The sequence below is a fragment of the Protopterus annectens genome, chromosome 5.part1, assembly GCF_019279795.1.
Source record: "Protopterus annectens isolate FY-2018-M chromosome 5.part1, PAN1.0, whole genome shotgun sequence".
NCBI classification, from domain to species: Eukaryota; Metazoa; Chordata; order Ceratodontiformes; family Protopteridae; genus Protopterus; species Protopterus annectens.
In genome coordinates this window covers 612402317-612419838 of record NC_056736.1, presented here as the reverse complement: position 1 = coordinate 612419838, position 17522 = coordinate 612402317, and the positions used below count along the sequence as shown (strand labels likewise).

At 42.3% G+C, this 17522-nt stretch overlaps 1 protein-coding gene across 2 annotated transcripts in view; it reads right to left on the bottom strand.

Moving 5' to 3' along the window:
* Positions 1 to 3365: 3365 nt before the first annotated feature.
* Positions 3366 to 17522, bottom strand: part of LOC122803561 (probable tRNA methyltransferase 9B) — a 784173-nt gene continuing 770016 nt past the window's right edge. For both annotated transcript variants that reach the window (XM_044073224.1, XM_044073223.1), the window contains exon 4: positions 3366 to 4783. In XM_044073224.1, the coding sequence (XP_043929159.1) occupies positions 3738 to 4783 (1046 nt within the window). In that variant the 3' untranslated portion in view covers positions 3366 to 3737. The remainder of the gene's footprint in view (positions 4784 to 17522) is intronic.

The following is a 17522-nucleotide window of genomic DNA, read 5'->3' as shown; positions in this document are numbered from 1 at the left end:
TGATGATTTGTTTTAGAGCCTCTGACTTCTGGCTTGGTGGAAGGGTTGGCATTCCTCTCTTTTTTGGTAAAGTGTGAAAATGAAACCTGTAGCCTTTGTCTATTGTTTGCAAGGTCCATTTGTCTCCTGTAATGCAATGCCAGTTGTTTGAAAATAAGGCTAGCTTTCTGCCCAAGGGTGCTTCCAGTTGTTCCCTGGTAGGCGGTATCAGAGCCAAGTCATTGTGTCTGTCCTGTGGAAGTGGTTGTAGTCGCAGCTGTGGCGGTACTCCTCTGATTGGCAGGTTGCCACTGACGACCCCTGTAGGCACCCCTTGATTGACCTCTGCCTCTTGGGCGTCTATTTCGGCCTCTCTGTGCTCTAGAGGTGTCTGGAAAGGACCAAGTTTTTGAAGGCCAATTTCTGCTGAACCTCGGAGGTTGGACCTGCAGAAAATCCTTGACTGTTTGCACAGATTTTGCTTTTTCTTCCACTTTCTTTAGAACCTCCTGTGCAGGGGAGCCAAATAAACTTTGTTTCTCCATAGGGGCATCTAGGAGTTTAGACTTAACATGGTCTGGCAAGGATTGCTCTTTTAGCCAGGCATGCCTTCGAATCACTGCTCCAGTCATAGCTGATCTAAATGAAGCCTCCAGTGCATCATAGCCACATTTTAAGAAATGATTACTGACCTGCTGAGAGTTGTGTACCAAATCCTGAAGGGACTTATGGTCTAAAGGTTCAGGAGAGGAAAGCTTTTTATTCAGCTGATCTAACAAAAATTCCTGGTACTGTATCATGTGAAATTGACAGTTTAAAGCCCTGGCAGAAAGAGTAGCAGATGTATAAACCTTTTTACCCCATCTCTCTAATGCTCTTGATTCTCTTTCAGAGGGTAGGGGGGTTTTGGCAGAAGCAGCTGCAACACCCTTAGGGCCCTAAGAAATGGTTTCTGGGTCTGCAGCATGGGCCTTATACAAGTGGAAGTGAGAATCCGGGACCCTGTAGTAGCTGTCAGGCTTGGCAGGGGCTGGGGGAAGAGAATCAGGGGCAGTACTGGCATCATTGTATGCATCATCAACAACTGATAGTACAGGTGGTATGGCTAAAGGCCTATGCTGTGGCAAGTGTAAAAAAGTCCTTAGCCTTTTCCTAGAGTCAGAAAAATCCTGACCCTGCCATTGGAAGTGTTCCCTCATTGAGTGTATAGTTTCTCCAAATGAAAATTCTTCTGGGGGGGAGGCAGAAGGAATGGAGTCTTCTGCATCCGAATCCTCATAAGGTGAGTATGGTCCTTCCTGATGGTCTGACAAATCTGATCCATCCGAGGAATGGTCAGAGGAGAGAGGTTCAGGGGGTTCAGTCCTAGGGCCTTTTATCAGGAGGAGGTTGTGAGGCCCTGTCTGGGTGGGGTTGGGATCCCCTGATCAGAGAAATAAGGTCCTCAGCAAGGCTGAGAATCTGAGTACTTGAGGAAGGTCTGTGAGAGGGAGCTGTTGTAGGTAAGGCCTTGGCAAGTTTAGCTGCTTTAGCCCTGGAGAAGGCTTTAATAGACATAGAAGCAGGGGGTCTAGCTGCCCCACGTGCAGGAGTAGAGATGTCCAACGGAATGGTGTCGGACAATTCTTGTGCGCCTGCTTCTTCGGTAGGAATTTCTGTAGCCGACTCAGCCGGGGCCTCTATGGCCTCGGTAGTCGGAGGCATGCTTTCGGCAGAAGGGAGAACCGAGGACTCGGTTTCAGCCGAAACCAAGACACTCGCGGTAGGCCTAACCGTGGTTTCAGCCGAAACCGTGGGCCGCGAGTGTCGGTCCTTTTCCTTGCGTTTTTTGGCTAAATGTGTAGTCGGGAGTCTCCGACGGCATTTTATATGCAAAAGCGGGACCAAAAAACTCTTCTGCAAACGCCGACCGACGTCTAAGTGTTCGTCGGTTGAAGGAAGCACAGGCTAAACAAGCTGATACGTCATGGTCTGGGCCTAAGCAAGGAAGACAGTAAGAGTGGAAATCCTTATGAGGTATTTGTTTCCCACAAGTTAAACAATTATTTACTTTGTCTGACATCGGCTGAGGCAAGAAAGAGTCCCCAACGGGGTACTTAGCTTTTTTTAGAAGTCTTCGGTAGCTGAAATCTCTGGATCTGACCGACCGGCACTTGCAAACAGCTTCTGCTTCGGGCACCGCGCGGCAAGAAAGACTGAGGAAAATGGCGTCGGCTGATGCCTTTATACCCCAGGAGCTATGACGTCGGGTGAAGTGAGACATCAGCCGAGGCCAGACCCAGACTTTGGAATCCGGCCGACTGAAGGGCTGCCTGAGGCAGGACAACCCATATGTTATGACTGCAGATGCATCCTTGAAGGACAACTTCCAAACTACACACTGGCAATCAAAACAGAACGTCAGATCCCGGGGCTGTGAGGCAGAGATCTAACCCACTGACTTCCACGCTGCTCATGTTTTTAGAAGGTCTGGACGGGACACTGCAGCATTTTGTTCTAGACAACCATACAAATGGGGGTTACACACAAGAAGGCACTGGAATAATTAAACAACTTTGCAAAACTTAGAGGAACAGCCCAGGAAAAAGAATAAATTCAATGCATAAAGTGGCAAAATAATGCATCAGAGAAAAATATCCAAGATAACAGTATGAAACTGGATGGAAAGCAGTAGTAACAACACATGTGAAAAATGGTCTGCGTTTAGTAATACTGAACATAAAGGTAAGGATACAACATTGTCAAGAATTAGCATGGAATGCTTGTGTGATACTGGAATGCAAGAGACCCCACAGAAAACAAGTTTTGCTTTATCATATACAGCAGAATTGTCCTTGACTACAACAATTTGTGCAGCTCTAGAAAAATCATCCAAGGAGAGAGACAAAAATAAAACAACATGGTCCACAGTTTACATCAAGAAGTCAGGCTAATAGTTTGAAAAAATGAGTGTGGAATCTAATGATGTGAGATTAAGTATTCTCAGTTGAAATGTACAAAATTTTACCATTTATCAAAAAAAAAAAATCACTGTACGAGATGATTAAGACCTACACAACAGAATATGAATGTGCAAAGACATTTTACAGAAAGAGAAGTAGATGAATGGAACAGCCTTCCTGGAAAAGCAAAAAGGATAAAATTGTAAAGGTATTCATGAGGCTGATGCATGACTTTCTATGACGGGTGAAAAAAAATTACCAAGTTATTACCTTCTTAACCAATAATCAAGGCAATGAGCAGACAAGATGAATGAAGTAGTCACTACCTACTATCAACATTTACGTTTCAAAAAAGTGCTTACCTCCGTAATGCTTCTAACTCAAATTGATGTAGCTGTTACTATTACTATAGCAGTAACACATAAAATGAAACAAACACTACACTTGATGCTGCTGGTTCAGAAATTTACTGAACATTACATAAAATGTAAAAATCTGCAACATTTTAATGATGTGACAAACAAAATTCATGACATGTTAAAAGCATAATAGCAACTAGAAAACATCTATACTGTTAATTAAATAAAAATAATAAAAAATGCTAAACAGCTTTTAATGAATGTAAATAAAAATAATAAAAAATGCTAAACAGCTTGTAATGAATGTTAGCATCACCAGTGCAGAATGTTAAATATTAACAATAAAATGTTTTTTCAAGTTTTACCGCACATGTTCACTCACAGTTATGGATAACAAAACAATAAAAAGAGGTTACATAAAATAAACATTTTAAATCAGTCATAAAACAATGTAAATTTAAATTTTCCAGACTTGAACCTTTTCAGCAATAACGCACCAGTTTTCATGGTCAAAATATGTTTGGATAATATGCAAATTATCAAGATACTTCTCTAGGAGTTCAGCCAACTCTCCTTCCCGAAAAACGTGATAATATCGAAGGCAGGCAGGATCGGTGTTCACTAGCTGTTGCTGTTTGTTCTTTGTTGATATGTCAGGCTCAGTTCTTGTGTTTATAGATGATGTGCTAAAACTCTGGTTACTCCTTTGCTCACGAAAGTTTAATGCACTTTGTGCATCATCATGAAAAACCTGCTCATCCACAGCCGAGTCCTGATGTGAAACAAGGTCGGGCAGAGAGACTTTGCTGCAGCTGTGGAGCACAGCGGTGGGCTGCAATGGTCTGCTACTGCAAGTCTTCTCAGATCTGTTCCCTAACATGTACGAACAAGGTGGCGATAACTCAAACTGCTTAGGTGGATCTTGGACTGTAGAAAACTGGAAAACATCATCTTCAGAATTCTGCCGGTAAGTAAACAGATCAGAAAGCTGTTTTACTAGACCTGTTCTACTTTGTTCTGTACCTCTTTCATTTAAGGGGCTCTCAAAATGCTGAAAACGATTCAGCTCTTTCTGAGATTGCAAAGTACTGTCATCACCAACATCAAATACTGAATCAAGTGACCTAGAAAACAGCCACAACCTGAGCGACTTTTCAAATGATGTATACAGCGTACCTTCCCCTTCCTCCTCTTCCACAGATGATGTACTTCTAGCCTTTCGATGAGCCTCACGAGTACCTTCAACCCCCTCTAACATCTGACAAGAGTCAATAATTTTATGCTTCTTTGATTTCTTTGACTTATGTGGAATATGATTAGCAGATGGCCGTAGGGCAGGAGGTGAAGGATTCCAGGGAACAAAAATATCTTGCTTTTCAAACTTTCTTCTTTTTTGCTCCATTGCCCAAACACAAATCATTACCTGCCCTCCAATTCTTAAGGTGCGTGCCATTTCTTTCACTGCTCTGATGCGTCTCTCCTTTGTTGAGAAATGATGAATTACTGTGGAAGAAAATCAAAAAGAAAACCGGTAAAGTAAGGGTCATAGACTGCTACCACAGCTGTGTAATTAAATTAGGCACACTGATAACACTATCTGACTTGCTTCTTTTATTTTGTTACGATACTTGGTGTATTTTTATCTTTTGATTGTAGTTATCTACTGTACATTACTACACCAGAGATGTGCCTAAAAATGGTAAATTCTGACCTGCGCACTACCCCAGTAAACATACAAATGCATAAAGAACTGTTGTTGATACAAGCTATACAAACAGCTAAAGTACAACTGTGCAGCTTATAAAAGAAAACTTTATAATGCAGTGCAGCAGAACATGCAACTATAAAAAAAATGAACATGACGTATCTGCAACTAGTTTTTTTTTAATCTAATATTTTCAGCGCATGCTATGAAATTATTCATCACTCTGTTCTGCATCTTTCTTTAGCTTCTGTAGATAATGCAGTCCAGCATATAAGTATTACCACCCTATGCCAAGTAAATTGCTTTATAGCTCGGGAGGATACAACATGAAGAAGGTAGAGATGCACTGACATGACTAAAAGACAGCTGAAGAAAGGCAATTTCCTTTGAATTGTTCTGCATATTAATTACTACTCAATGCACATCACTAGTCTTTTACTTTGCATCTATTTACTTTCATCAGCAAGTAGCAGTTGGAAGCATTTAGACAAATGCAAACACTGTACTGGAGATGCTTTGGGCTGCCGCAGTGGTGCAGTGGTTAGCTTTGTCACCTCACAGCAAGAGGTTCTCTAATTCGTTCCTCGGCTGGGGTGCCTTCTGTGCAGAGTCTGCATGTCCTCCCTGTGGTCGTGTGGGTTTCCTCCGGGTGCTCCTGTTTCCGCCCACATCCCAAAGACATTCTGTAGGTGGATTGGACACTCTAAATTGGCCCTAGGTGTGAGTGCATGTGTGTGTGTGCCTTCTGTAGAAGGTTGGCCGCCGGGCTGGCAACTCGACACTGTAAAACTCCACTGCCAATCATGAGCGGACAGGTGATCCACTGTGCTGACCCCTAACTGGGAAAAACCGAAAGAAGAAGAAGATTGTACTGGAGATACTTTATTGCCCCCCCCCCCCCAACAGACACAGCTGGAAGCGGATTACCGGACTTGGGATATACATTGTGATCCTCTATTTTATGAACTACTACGCTGAAATGACAACTATGATAATCTCCATGCAATGCCTTAAAAGGGTGTGTACAGCAGTGCATCTTCACAAGGAGCTTATTTAGCCTTCATTTAGAGCCCTCAGTCACCTTGCAGTGTAGATCACTTAACTACCACTATACAATCCTCAGACAATAACAGACACTGCTGACAGTGTTACAGTATAATATCATGTCAAGTCCCTTTTCAGTTGCTTCCTATTATACCCCAGTATTTATAAACATTGGGTGAAGCTGCATATACATGATTTGTACACCAGGATATAGGCTGCATAGTACATAGCGGTGTATTATGTGCACTGATCGTCTTAACAGTGGAAAGTGTTACGCAGCATGAGAGCATCACACAGCAAAACCCAGAATAGCAACTCAAGGTTGTGCTATGCTCCACTGTCATACGTAAAACTGATTTGTAACAATATGGATGTGATATAGCAGAGCTGCCTAAACCCACAGGGGACTTCACTGAAGGAAACTTTTTTTCCTACTTTGCAAGGAAGTTTTTTTTTTTTGCAAAGACATGCTGCATAGCTCTGTATGCTAAGCAAAATACCAGCAAGGGAGGGGAACTGGTGTTCTAAAAAGAGCAACAGTATCGGATTGTATGTGGCTGGAGTCCTGTAGGTTCCCCTGTTGGGACTAGCCACTACCCAGAAGATACTATGTTTGTGAATCACATATGATCATGGGGATTTACACACAACTCTTTACAAGGACAATAAACGGCTATTCAGTGGGATAAGACTGCGTAGCACGTCTTACCCACTATGTTCCTTTGTCTATGCAATATTTAGGACTTTGGTATGCCATTCTTAATGTATCAGGCCCATATCATGGCTATGGATGGTGTCAAACAGCAGCACAGTGTCTGACAACAGTAAAAAGAAGCAAGAGATGTCATTTCAACAGTTCTTACTTCAAAAGAAGTAAAGAAAAACTGTATAATTAATTAAAATAAGTGATACGTGTGTAAGGAAGGTTCAGAGCAGGAATTTCTTATGACATGAAAAAGAGATGCTTTAAAACAATTTAAAACAGAAGTACTCTGTACCAGAAATATACGAAGTGAAGATCAGACATGCAGTCATTTCCACCACACCTACCATAGTAGTTAATCTTTAATAAAACTACATTTACGCTGTCACACATTAATTAAAAGAATTCAGAACTATTTGTTGACAGGAATGCTTCCTTCAGAAATGATAAAGGTATAATAGAAAATTTTGCTCTTGGGGGCACAATGTGGAGGCTGGGGGCTGTAAAGTATCAGTGTACCACTTATTCACGTGACTAATAGAAAATGGTTTAATGCTCCTAAAGACAGGACAGTGACATGCAGAGTTCCCATGACACTAATACAGGAGGTGTGAAAGAAACATGACACAAAGTGCCTTCCAATCGCTGCTCTGACATTTCAAGCGCTGTCCAGATTATGGCATAGCACACAGTAAAAGCATAAGCTCTACACACAATGCCATCAGCGGCAGCAGCATTCTTGTTTACACATTTATCTGTTTCATTCTGGTGCCTGGGTAGATCGCAGATCAGTCTGAAGTAGTCCTGTTGAAAGCTGTTTTGGATGAAAGTGCCAATGATTTATTTTTTAATAAATAGTGTTTGGCCTACTATGGGACTCCAATGCTGCATTTTATGTGTACATGTGTGTATCACACACACACACACACACACACACACACACACACACACACACACACACACACACACACACACACACACACACACACACACCATAATTACGCAACAAAAGACTCGACACATAGCAAGACTGTTTTTAACATGTCACTTTCAATACACTTGATTTTTTTGCTGACACATCTGAAACATTCTCCACTTCAATTACGTGTTTAAAAGGCCGAATACATGCTGCCCCTAACTTTGGGAAGAATGTTGCAAGCGCAGAAATTTGCAATCACAGATTACACAGTTGCATTCTTGGCTACACCCATGCAGAGCAAGTTCCATAATCCCATTCTCCACACATTTTATTCTTCCTGTACACTACAGTTACCTTAACGAACACACATTAGTTAGTAGCGTCCACACTCACTAGTCTCACTCTTTCTTACCACATTAATGTATTCCAATGGAACAGTGGCTTTAACGCACTAGCAGATTGACTGCAAAAGCAATAATGGTGACAAGCTGATAACAGACTGTGCAGACAGTTGTAAAACATGCTGCTGATTTGAACCTTTATGCAGTATTAATACTCTTAAATCAATACTTAGTATTACTTTTCATTTTCTTCTGTCTCAGAAAGACACGGAAGAAGGAGCTGGTGTAAAATGATTTTTCTATGTTTCTATATGTAATTCCAACAACCACACACACCTCAACTAAATTACACAAAAATCTACACGAATGCTACTGAAAAATGATTGCAAAACTCCCAACTCATGCTTAACCCAAAGAAAACCAAGCCATTACTTTTCTAGTCTAAAGCTCTAGTCCATGAAAACCACAACTTTAAAATATACCCCCTTAATAATACCACTATAAAACTGGCAATCAATATAAAATTATTTGACAACCTTAAATTTGATCTCCATATACAAAATGCCATAAAAAATGCACCAAAAACTAGACTTACCCTACAGAGCTAGAACCTTCGCCACCAACACATCCAGATACACCATTGCAAATAGTTATCCCCTGCCTTCTCTTCTTTATGGTGCCCCCATCCTTACTAGCCTCCAAATCTCACTTACACAAAAAACTCAATGTTACAATAAAATTGCCAAATTTTCATCAAATTCTCACTGCCGTACCCACCACTGCACTGCACTTGAAAGCACTCAACTGGCCAGAACAACACAACTACATAAACTATACCCAGCTAATCACCATGCATAAAATCATTCCGTACTCTGCTACCTGCCCAGCATTAAATTCTATACTACAAAAGCATGTCCCTAAGTATCCGCTGCAATCAGATAACCAAGTACAACTCACTGTTCATAAACCAACCAAATCATCAGGACATTCTCTATTCTCACACGCTATAGCTAGAAAATGGAATACTGTCCCCACATCTACAAGGACAGACACATCCCTCAAATCCTTCACACTTTTTCTTAAAGACTACTTGAAAAATACATGGCTCTGCTCATGTTCTTCACCAGGCTAAACAAATAACTCCTTTAACCTTTCCAAATTGTAACTGTAATAGCATTACCCTGTTAAGCTATTTATATTTTATGCAACTGGCGATTTCTGTTCCCCTCCCACCATACCTTTCATTATTAATACTATACAGCCCTAATCTTTTCCCCTAGCCGTACCCCTCATTTACCCATATAAACTTCTGTCTTTTCCTTCCCTCCCTTGCAATTCCCCTGCTATCTCAACTCTGTACTATATATGTATGCTCAGTACGTTATAATTAACAGAATTAATTAACATACAGCATCATACTGATCTGAATCATATAATGTAAAGACCTCTTGTCTCATGTATATAGTATCCTCAGTAACATCTAACATCTGTAATTAATGTGCAAGTGTTAGTGTATGTAAAATGATTTGCTATTCTTTCTTGTAGGTTAAAATTATCACTGTTGCCTTGTAATATGTTATTTGATGGCTTTCAACTTGTTAGCACAAAAAATCTGGACAAAGACAAAAATACTTGGGGGATAAAGACCCAAAAATGAGGACATATTTTAAATATTGCTCTTAGAAACTTAGAACATTTCTAGATTAAAGGTCTTGTGTTCCCATGCATTTTCTGAAGGATATAAAGTCTGGAACTCAAACACTTATTATTTAGTGAATTCAATCCTTACTGATTTGCCACAAAAATCCAGAAAAGGTACAGTTTTGTACCTACCATAAATGTAGATGTTCGAGTGCTAATACAGCTGCAGTCATAACAGATGGGTTATCCTGCCATCAGGCGGGTCCTCGGTCGGCCGAATTCCAAAGTCTAGGTCCGGCGTCTGTTGTCGTTGCTTCTTCCCTGACGTCAGTGCGGCAGGGGTATAAAGGAACCAGCCGACACCATTTTCTTCAGCTTTTCTTGCCCCAGATGTCAGGTGCCCCCAGAAGGAAGGCAAAACATAAACTTATGTAATAATATAATGTAATATAATCAAAGAACAGTGGTTTGCAACCAAATACACCATAAAAGACTACCCCAATCAGGTTGTATGAGGAGGTGTTTGTCATAAGGCCTGTCCCAAGAGGGGGTGGAGGGAGGGAAACCTGGACTGCAGCTGTATTAGCACTCGAACATCTACATTTATGGTAGGTACAAAACTGTACTATGTTCATCGTGCATACAGCTGCAGTCATAACAGATGGGTAGAATCCCAAAGTTAAAAAGGGGTGGCAGGCACTAAGTGGAACTAGGAGGAGCCAAAATGCCCTGCAAGACTGCAGTGGCAAAGCCAGCTCTAGATTTAGAGTATAGTGGAAGGTGATAGTGCTTGGAGAAAGTGTGCACAGAGCTCCAAGTGGCTGCTTCCAAAATATCCTTGGTAGGAACCCCCCTGAGGAAAGCTGCAGAGGTAGCTGTGGCCCTTGTGAAGTGAGATCTGATGCCTGTAGGTACAGTTTTTCCATGAAATGAGTAACAAAAGCGTATGCAGTGGGCTACCCATTTTGAGATTGTCTGTTTGGAAATAGCCTTTCCTTGAGCACCTGTAGCATAGGACACAGAGTTGCTCTGATTTTCTGAATGGCCTTGTCCTGTCCAAATAATAACGAAGTTGTCTGTGAATGTCCAAGGAATGTAGTAGTCTTTCCCCTTTGTTTTGTGGGTTAGGATAAAAGATAGTTAAGTGGATAGTCTGATTCAAGGCTACACTGGATACTACCTTTGGCATAAAGGAAGGGTTGGTTCATAAGGAAACTCTGTCCTGATGGAAAATGATGAAAGGTTGCACAGCCATGAGGGCTTGTAGTTCCGAAACCCTGGGTGCTGAGGTGATAGCCAGAAAGAAGGCTGTTTTCCATGACAAATACTGCAGTTCTGTTGAAGCAGCTAACTCAAATGGAGGCAGGGTCAGTTTTTCTAAAATGAAGTTGGTCCCAAGCAGGTACTGGTGGTTTCCTTGGGGGTTTTATATTCTTAGCCCCTCTGAGGAACTGTCTTAAGAGAGGATGAGAGAATAAAGGAGGATCAGTGTTGTATTGTGCAGAAATAGCTGAAGCATGGATCTTGATGGAGGAGAAGGAAAGTCCACCGTTTAACATCTCAGCTAGGTACTGTAATATTTTAGGTAAATTTAGTACCCAAGGATTCTGGCCCTTTTTCTGATTCCAGGCTCAAAAACATTTCCATTTGGCGGAGCAGACTTTTCTAGTAGAGGGTCTTCTGGCCTCCAAGATGACATCCTGCACCTCCTTGGAGAGGAGGGTCTGTTGGGAAATCAAGGAATCCTCCATGCGGCTAGATTGAGGGTTTTCAGCTGACTGTGAAGAGTTTTGAAGTTGTGCTGGGTCAACAGAAGAGGCACTAGAGGCAGAATCCATGGTGGGGAATGTGTCAGGCTCCTTAGGAGTGGATACCAGTGTTGTCTTGGCCAGTCTGGAGAAATAAGAATCATCTTTGGCCTCTCTGCTCTGGCTTTTAATAGAACTTTGGGCAGCAAAGGAAGAGGTGGAAAGGCATAGACTGTCAATGTTGTCCAATTGAAAGAAAGTGCGTCCACTTTCCAGGCCTGTGGATGATAGGTCCTTGAGCAAAATTTTTTCAGTTGGTAATTTCTGTGGGTAGCAAAGAGATCTATGTCTGGCCGTCCCCATGCCTGAGTTATCTTTGCCAAAACTTGAGGATGCAACTTCCATTCGTGTGGATCTGTCATATTTCTGCTTAGGTTGTCTGCCAGCGTGTTTTCCTTCCCTGGCAGGAATTGTGCTTGAAGTTTGATTTGCAATTCCAGAGCCGTGTTCCAAAGGGACATGGCTAGTCTGCACAGGGGGTATGAATGAGTTCCTCCCTGTTTGTTTATGTACCACATCACTGTGGTGTTGTCTGTCCTTATCAATAGCTGGCCTGGATGCAGTAGGTCTTTGAAGGCCATAATAGCATTTTGTACTGCTAGCATTTCCTTTTGATTGATGTGCAGGTGCTTCTCTTTTTGGGACCATTTGCCCTGAATGCACTGATCTGCCATGTGCTCCCCCCAGGCATAGTCTGAGGCGTCTGTTGTGATGATTTGATTTGCTTGAGGCATGCAGAAGTGGAGATCTATGTTTCTTTGGCATGCTTGAGCCCACCACAGAAATTCCTTTTGAAGACATGGAATCAGTGGTATGATTGTTTCCAAACTGTGGCTGTGTTGAGACCATAAGTTTTTTAGGTACCACTGAAGTTTCCTCATATGCAGCTTTGCATATGGGATCAGCAGGATGCAAGATGCCATGAATCCCAGAGCCTGCAGGACTTTCCTTGCAGTCAGCCTGGTGAAGGTTGCCATTTTTCTGAAGTATTGAGATAGTTGCCCTTGCTTCTCTGGCGTGAGGTAGGCCATCTGGGTGTTTGTATTCAAGCTGGCACCCAGGAAAATTATTGCTTGAGAGGGTATTAGTTTTGATTTCTTTTTGTTGACTGTGTATCCCAGAAAGTTCAACAATTTTATTACAAACGCCAGGTGTTTCAGAAGTATGTGCTTGCTGTCCGCTTGGATCAGGCAGTCGTCCAGATATGGGTATATTTGTATCCCTTGAAGTCTGCAGAAGGCAATTACTGATGCCAGGCATTTCGTAAACACTCTGGGCGCAGTAGATAAGCCAAAGGGCAATGCAGAGAATTGATAATGTGTTGAACCTGCAAGAAATCGGAGGTATCTTCTGCAATATTGTCTGATAGGGACATGCAGGTATGCCTCCTTGAGGTCCAATGTTACCAGCCAAGACTCCTTGCCCAGCATGGGAAGAAGCTGCTGTAATGTGAGCATCTTGAATTTTGGTACAAGTAAATATGTGTTTAGGATGGATAGGTCCAAAATAGATCTCCAATCTTTGTCCTTCCTTGGAACCAGGAATAGTCTGGAATAAAAACCTTGACTTTGTTCTTTTGCGGGTACCTCTTGAACAGCTTTCATGTCCATGAGAGCTGAAATTTGTTTTTGTGCCTCTGCCCTTTGATTTTGTGGCAGATTTGGCATGCCTCTCATTTTTGGAAGGGTGTGAAAGTGGAATCTGTAGCCTCTGTCTATAATGTCCAGGATCCATTTGTCTTTTGTGACAATATGCCAATTTTTTGAAAATAATGCCAGTTTTCCGCCTAAAGGTGCTGCCATTAAAGCTTTGCTTGGCATACAAAGGGGAAAGTCATTGTGTCTGCTTTCTGAATGACTGTGATCTATCCTCTCCACCTCTTGGTGTAGGTGCTTGCCATTGTCTGGCTCTAAATGATCCTTGAGATTGCCCTCTACCTCTCGGGCGCCTGTATCTACCTCTTTAAGGTCTGTCCGTGGCTGGAAAGGACCAATTTTTTGAAGGCCAGTTTCTGCTGAAACGTGGAGGTTGTACCTGTAGGAAATCTTTCACTGTTTGCATTGATCTTGCCTTTTCCTCCATTTTCTTTAGTACCTCCTCAGCTTTAACACCAAACAATACATCTTTTTGAAGAGATGCATCTAGTAATTTAGCTTTGACATGATCTGGTAAGGTTTGCTCTTTGAGCCATGCATGTCTAGGTATTACAGACCCTGTAACAGCAGCTCTACATGAGGCCTCTAAAGCATCAAAACCACATTGCAAGGTATGTTTACCCACTTGCTCTGCACTATGCAACAAATCCTGCAACTCCTTTAAGTCTGGTTGTTCAGGTTGTGCCATTTTGCTTTTCAACTGAGATAACAAAAACTGTTGATACTTTAACATATGGAACTGACAGTTTAATGCCCTCAAGGTTAAAGTGGCCAATGTGTATACCTTTTTCCCCCACTTTTCTAAATCTCTGGAATCTCTCTCTGAAGGTAATGGGTTTTTGGCAGTAGAGGCCTTAATTCTCTTGGGACCCTGTGAAATAGTTTCTGGGTCAGCAGCATGGCTTTTGTACAGGAATTGGTGTGAATAAGGAACCCGGTAATACCTGTCAGGTTTAACAGGAGCTGGAGGTAAAGAATCTGGGTTGAGGCTGGCTTCTGTGTACACATCATCTAAAATATCCAAGACAGGAGGGATAGCCAGAGGCCTGTGCTGAGGAAGCAAGAGAAAATCCCTGAGCCTTTTCTTGGAATCTGAGTAATCTTGGCCTTCCCAGTGAAAGTGTTCCCTCAAGGTATGTAAGGTTTCCCCAAAAGAATAGTCCTCGGGGGGGGGAGACTGAGGGAATGGACTCCTCAGCATCAGAATCTTCAAAAGGGGATATGAATATTCCTGGTCCTCAGAATGTTCCGAGGTAATAGAGGCTTGGTCTGAGGAAGGGTAGTCTTCCTCCAATCTGGGCCTTTTGTCCAAGGGGGGTTGAGAACCCCCTGATAAGAGTAATCAAATCCTCAGCCATTTTGAGCATCTGTTTTTTAGGCATGGGGCCTTGAGAGGGGCTCTGTGGAGCTTGTCTTTTAGTTTTCATGGCTGCTTTAGATTTTGTGAAAGCCTTAATGGAAAAAGAGGAAGACCTGAAGACACCTTGAGAGGTGGCAGGCCTGTCTAAAGTCTGAGTTTCCCCGCCAAGAGTGGCGTCAGTATCTGTAGTCGGAGTGGGGGCCGAGGAGCCTGCGACCTCGGGCACAGAAGACACCGCTAAAGAAGCGTCATCGGTATTCAGGGGCTGCGTAGGCGCCTCGCTGAGAACCGGAGCACCTGTAGCCGGCTTTAGTGTGGTGTCAGTAGAAGTCGTGGACCTCGTGTGTCGGTCCTTATCTTTGCGTCTTTTACTCAAAACTGGAGTCGGAATATCCGACGACACAATGTAATTAAATTTTTTACCAAAATAGTGTTGGGCGAACTCTGCCCGACACTTAATAGTGCATTTGTTGAATCTAGCACAAAAACGACAGGCCGAGACATCGTGGTCTGGGCCTAAGCAAGGAATGCAGAAGGAATGGAAATCCTTATGTGGTATTTGCTTCCCACATGAAATGCAATTATTAACTTTGTCTGACATCGGTCTGAGGCAAGAAAAGTTTCCCCAACGGGGTACTTAGCTTTCAAGAAGACTTCGGCTGAAAAATTTTCGTAAAACTCAGGAGCTGGCCGACTGGCACTTGCGAACTGCTTCTGCTTTGGGCACCGTGCGGTAAGAAAGACTGGAGAAAATGGCGTCGGCTGGATCCTTTATACCCCTGCCACACTGACGTCAGGGAAGAAGCGACGACAACTGACGCCGGACCTAGACTTTGGAATTCAGCCGACCGAGGACCCGCCTGACGGCAGGATAACCCATCTGTTATGACTGCAGCTGTATGCACGATGAACATCTACAAATTTTTATGAGGAACAGTCACAAACTACATGGCAAAAATCTGGACATTCTGTGAAAATCTGGACAGTTGAGAGGTATGGTTATTTGTCCCTGGAGCTTTTCTCCTCAGGCCTCCTCTAAAAATGGGTACCCACCCAGTCATATTTTCCCAGTAAAGAAATGTCAAATAAAATTGTGTGTCCCATTCCAAGCTCCTTCTCACTGCTCTAACTATATGCTTGCACAAGGGTGTGCCTCTTTCACTTGCCTTAATTACTGTCTGATGACCTCTCACCACTTTCAAAAGTATTACAAAAATATGGACTCAGACATTGTTTCCAACAATTAGCATGGCTTCTCATAACTATCCATTTGGAAAATGTGTATTCCCAGATGGACAATGGTAAATGTGCGGTGTTATCCTCCTGGACCTTTCCCAAACTTATTACACTAATTCTGTTCTTCTAGATGGTTTGGCATCTCTTAATTTCACCCTCACTGCTACCAAATCAAATGTTTCTCAGAATACCTTGCTGTTGGGCACAAGCTGCAAGTTGGATCAGAGACTTCTTTGGGCACAGGCTGTAAGGTGGAATACAGATGTCTCCTTTTCTTCCTCTTGATATCTGAGCATACCAGGGATGTTTTTTTTCCAGTTTAGGGACCAATTCTATTCACTGCCATTGTGAATGACAGGCCAGTCTCTGTGAAATTAATAAGGTGATTCAGTGTGTTACAAGTCTACAGTTGTTATTTCTTTTGTTTCACTGGAGATTGTTCACTCTAGAATGCAGACAAGCTTCCTTTCTTAGCATACCAAGGCTCATCTCTATGTCTGCACATACATGCTTCTAATAAGTTATATCTGTACTAATCTTAGCATTATTTTTTTAATCCAATACCATAGCCACCTACTACATACCCACAATAATTTCAGTTCATTAGACATTTACAATTACTTCTTCAGTTTAAACATCATAAAAGAGGTAATATCTAGAACCCTGCTTGGTTCTTTCACTAGTAACCAATAAGACCCACCAGAATCTTACCTTACCATTCAAGGCTAAGATTCCCCTCATTAAAACTGCTAGGCTGGACACAGCAAACTCATTTTTACTGTCTTCCCATTTGGATTCGTGTCACCCTACTCAGTGGACTATTTGCTCAACTGCAACATAAACTAGACCAAACATATAACCGAACACCCAGATCTGCTGCAGGACACATGTCGGTGTCACTGTAGAACATTGACTGACTAGAGCTCAGTGTCAAATATTATATGCAGAACTTGTTATAAGCCTCCAACTGCCCTTTCCTACCCAAAACTATCAAAAGGTAGCAATTCCTTCATGAACTTTGGCCACTTGCAGAAAGACTAGTGAACATTTCAGGGACTGCAAACAGGTTCAGTACTTCCAAGACTCCCTGTTGCAAATGACACACCCAAGAATAAAGTCCCACATATCCTTGGTTATATCTTCAAAAGAAACACCTTGAAGTCATCTCTAAAAAAAAAAAAAACTACCTTCAATGCAACTCATCCTGCAATTGTTGCATTAAATCCTAAATCATGTAACTTTTCCAAAGATTTTGTCTTCTATAATTTGCATTTCTGCACCTCATCCTCACTTTTACCCATATTACTGTCTTCCACCACAGTCCAGAAAACTCTTGCTTTTTTTATGATGTATGCATATCTGTGATATCTGACAGCTCACCTTGTACTATAATCTCTTTGTAGATCTTGTAAATATTTTATTTTTTTGAAGATTATACATTATGTAACAGACCATCAGCCGCAGTGGTGCAGCGGTAGCGTTGTTGCCTCACAGCAAGAGGTTCTCCTGTTCGACTCTCGGCTTGGGTTGGGAGTGCCTTCTGTGTAGAGTCTGCATGTCCTCCCCACGGTCGAGTGGGCGTTCAAAAGACATGCGTTGAATGGGCGTACCTTCATTGAAGGTTGGGCATCAGGCTGGCAACTCAGCACCATAAAAACCAACTGCCAATCATTAGCGGACCGGAGTTCCGCCATGGCAACCCCTAACCAGGAAAAGCCGAAAGACAAACAGCAACAGACCTTCATCCTGTTACCCCTATCAACTACAGTATTTAAGTTAATTTCTTATCAGTTCACCTCATTTGTTTTACGTTTTTGGATGAATAAAGAT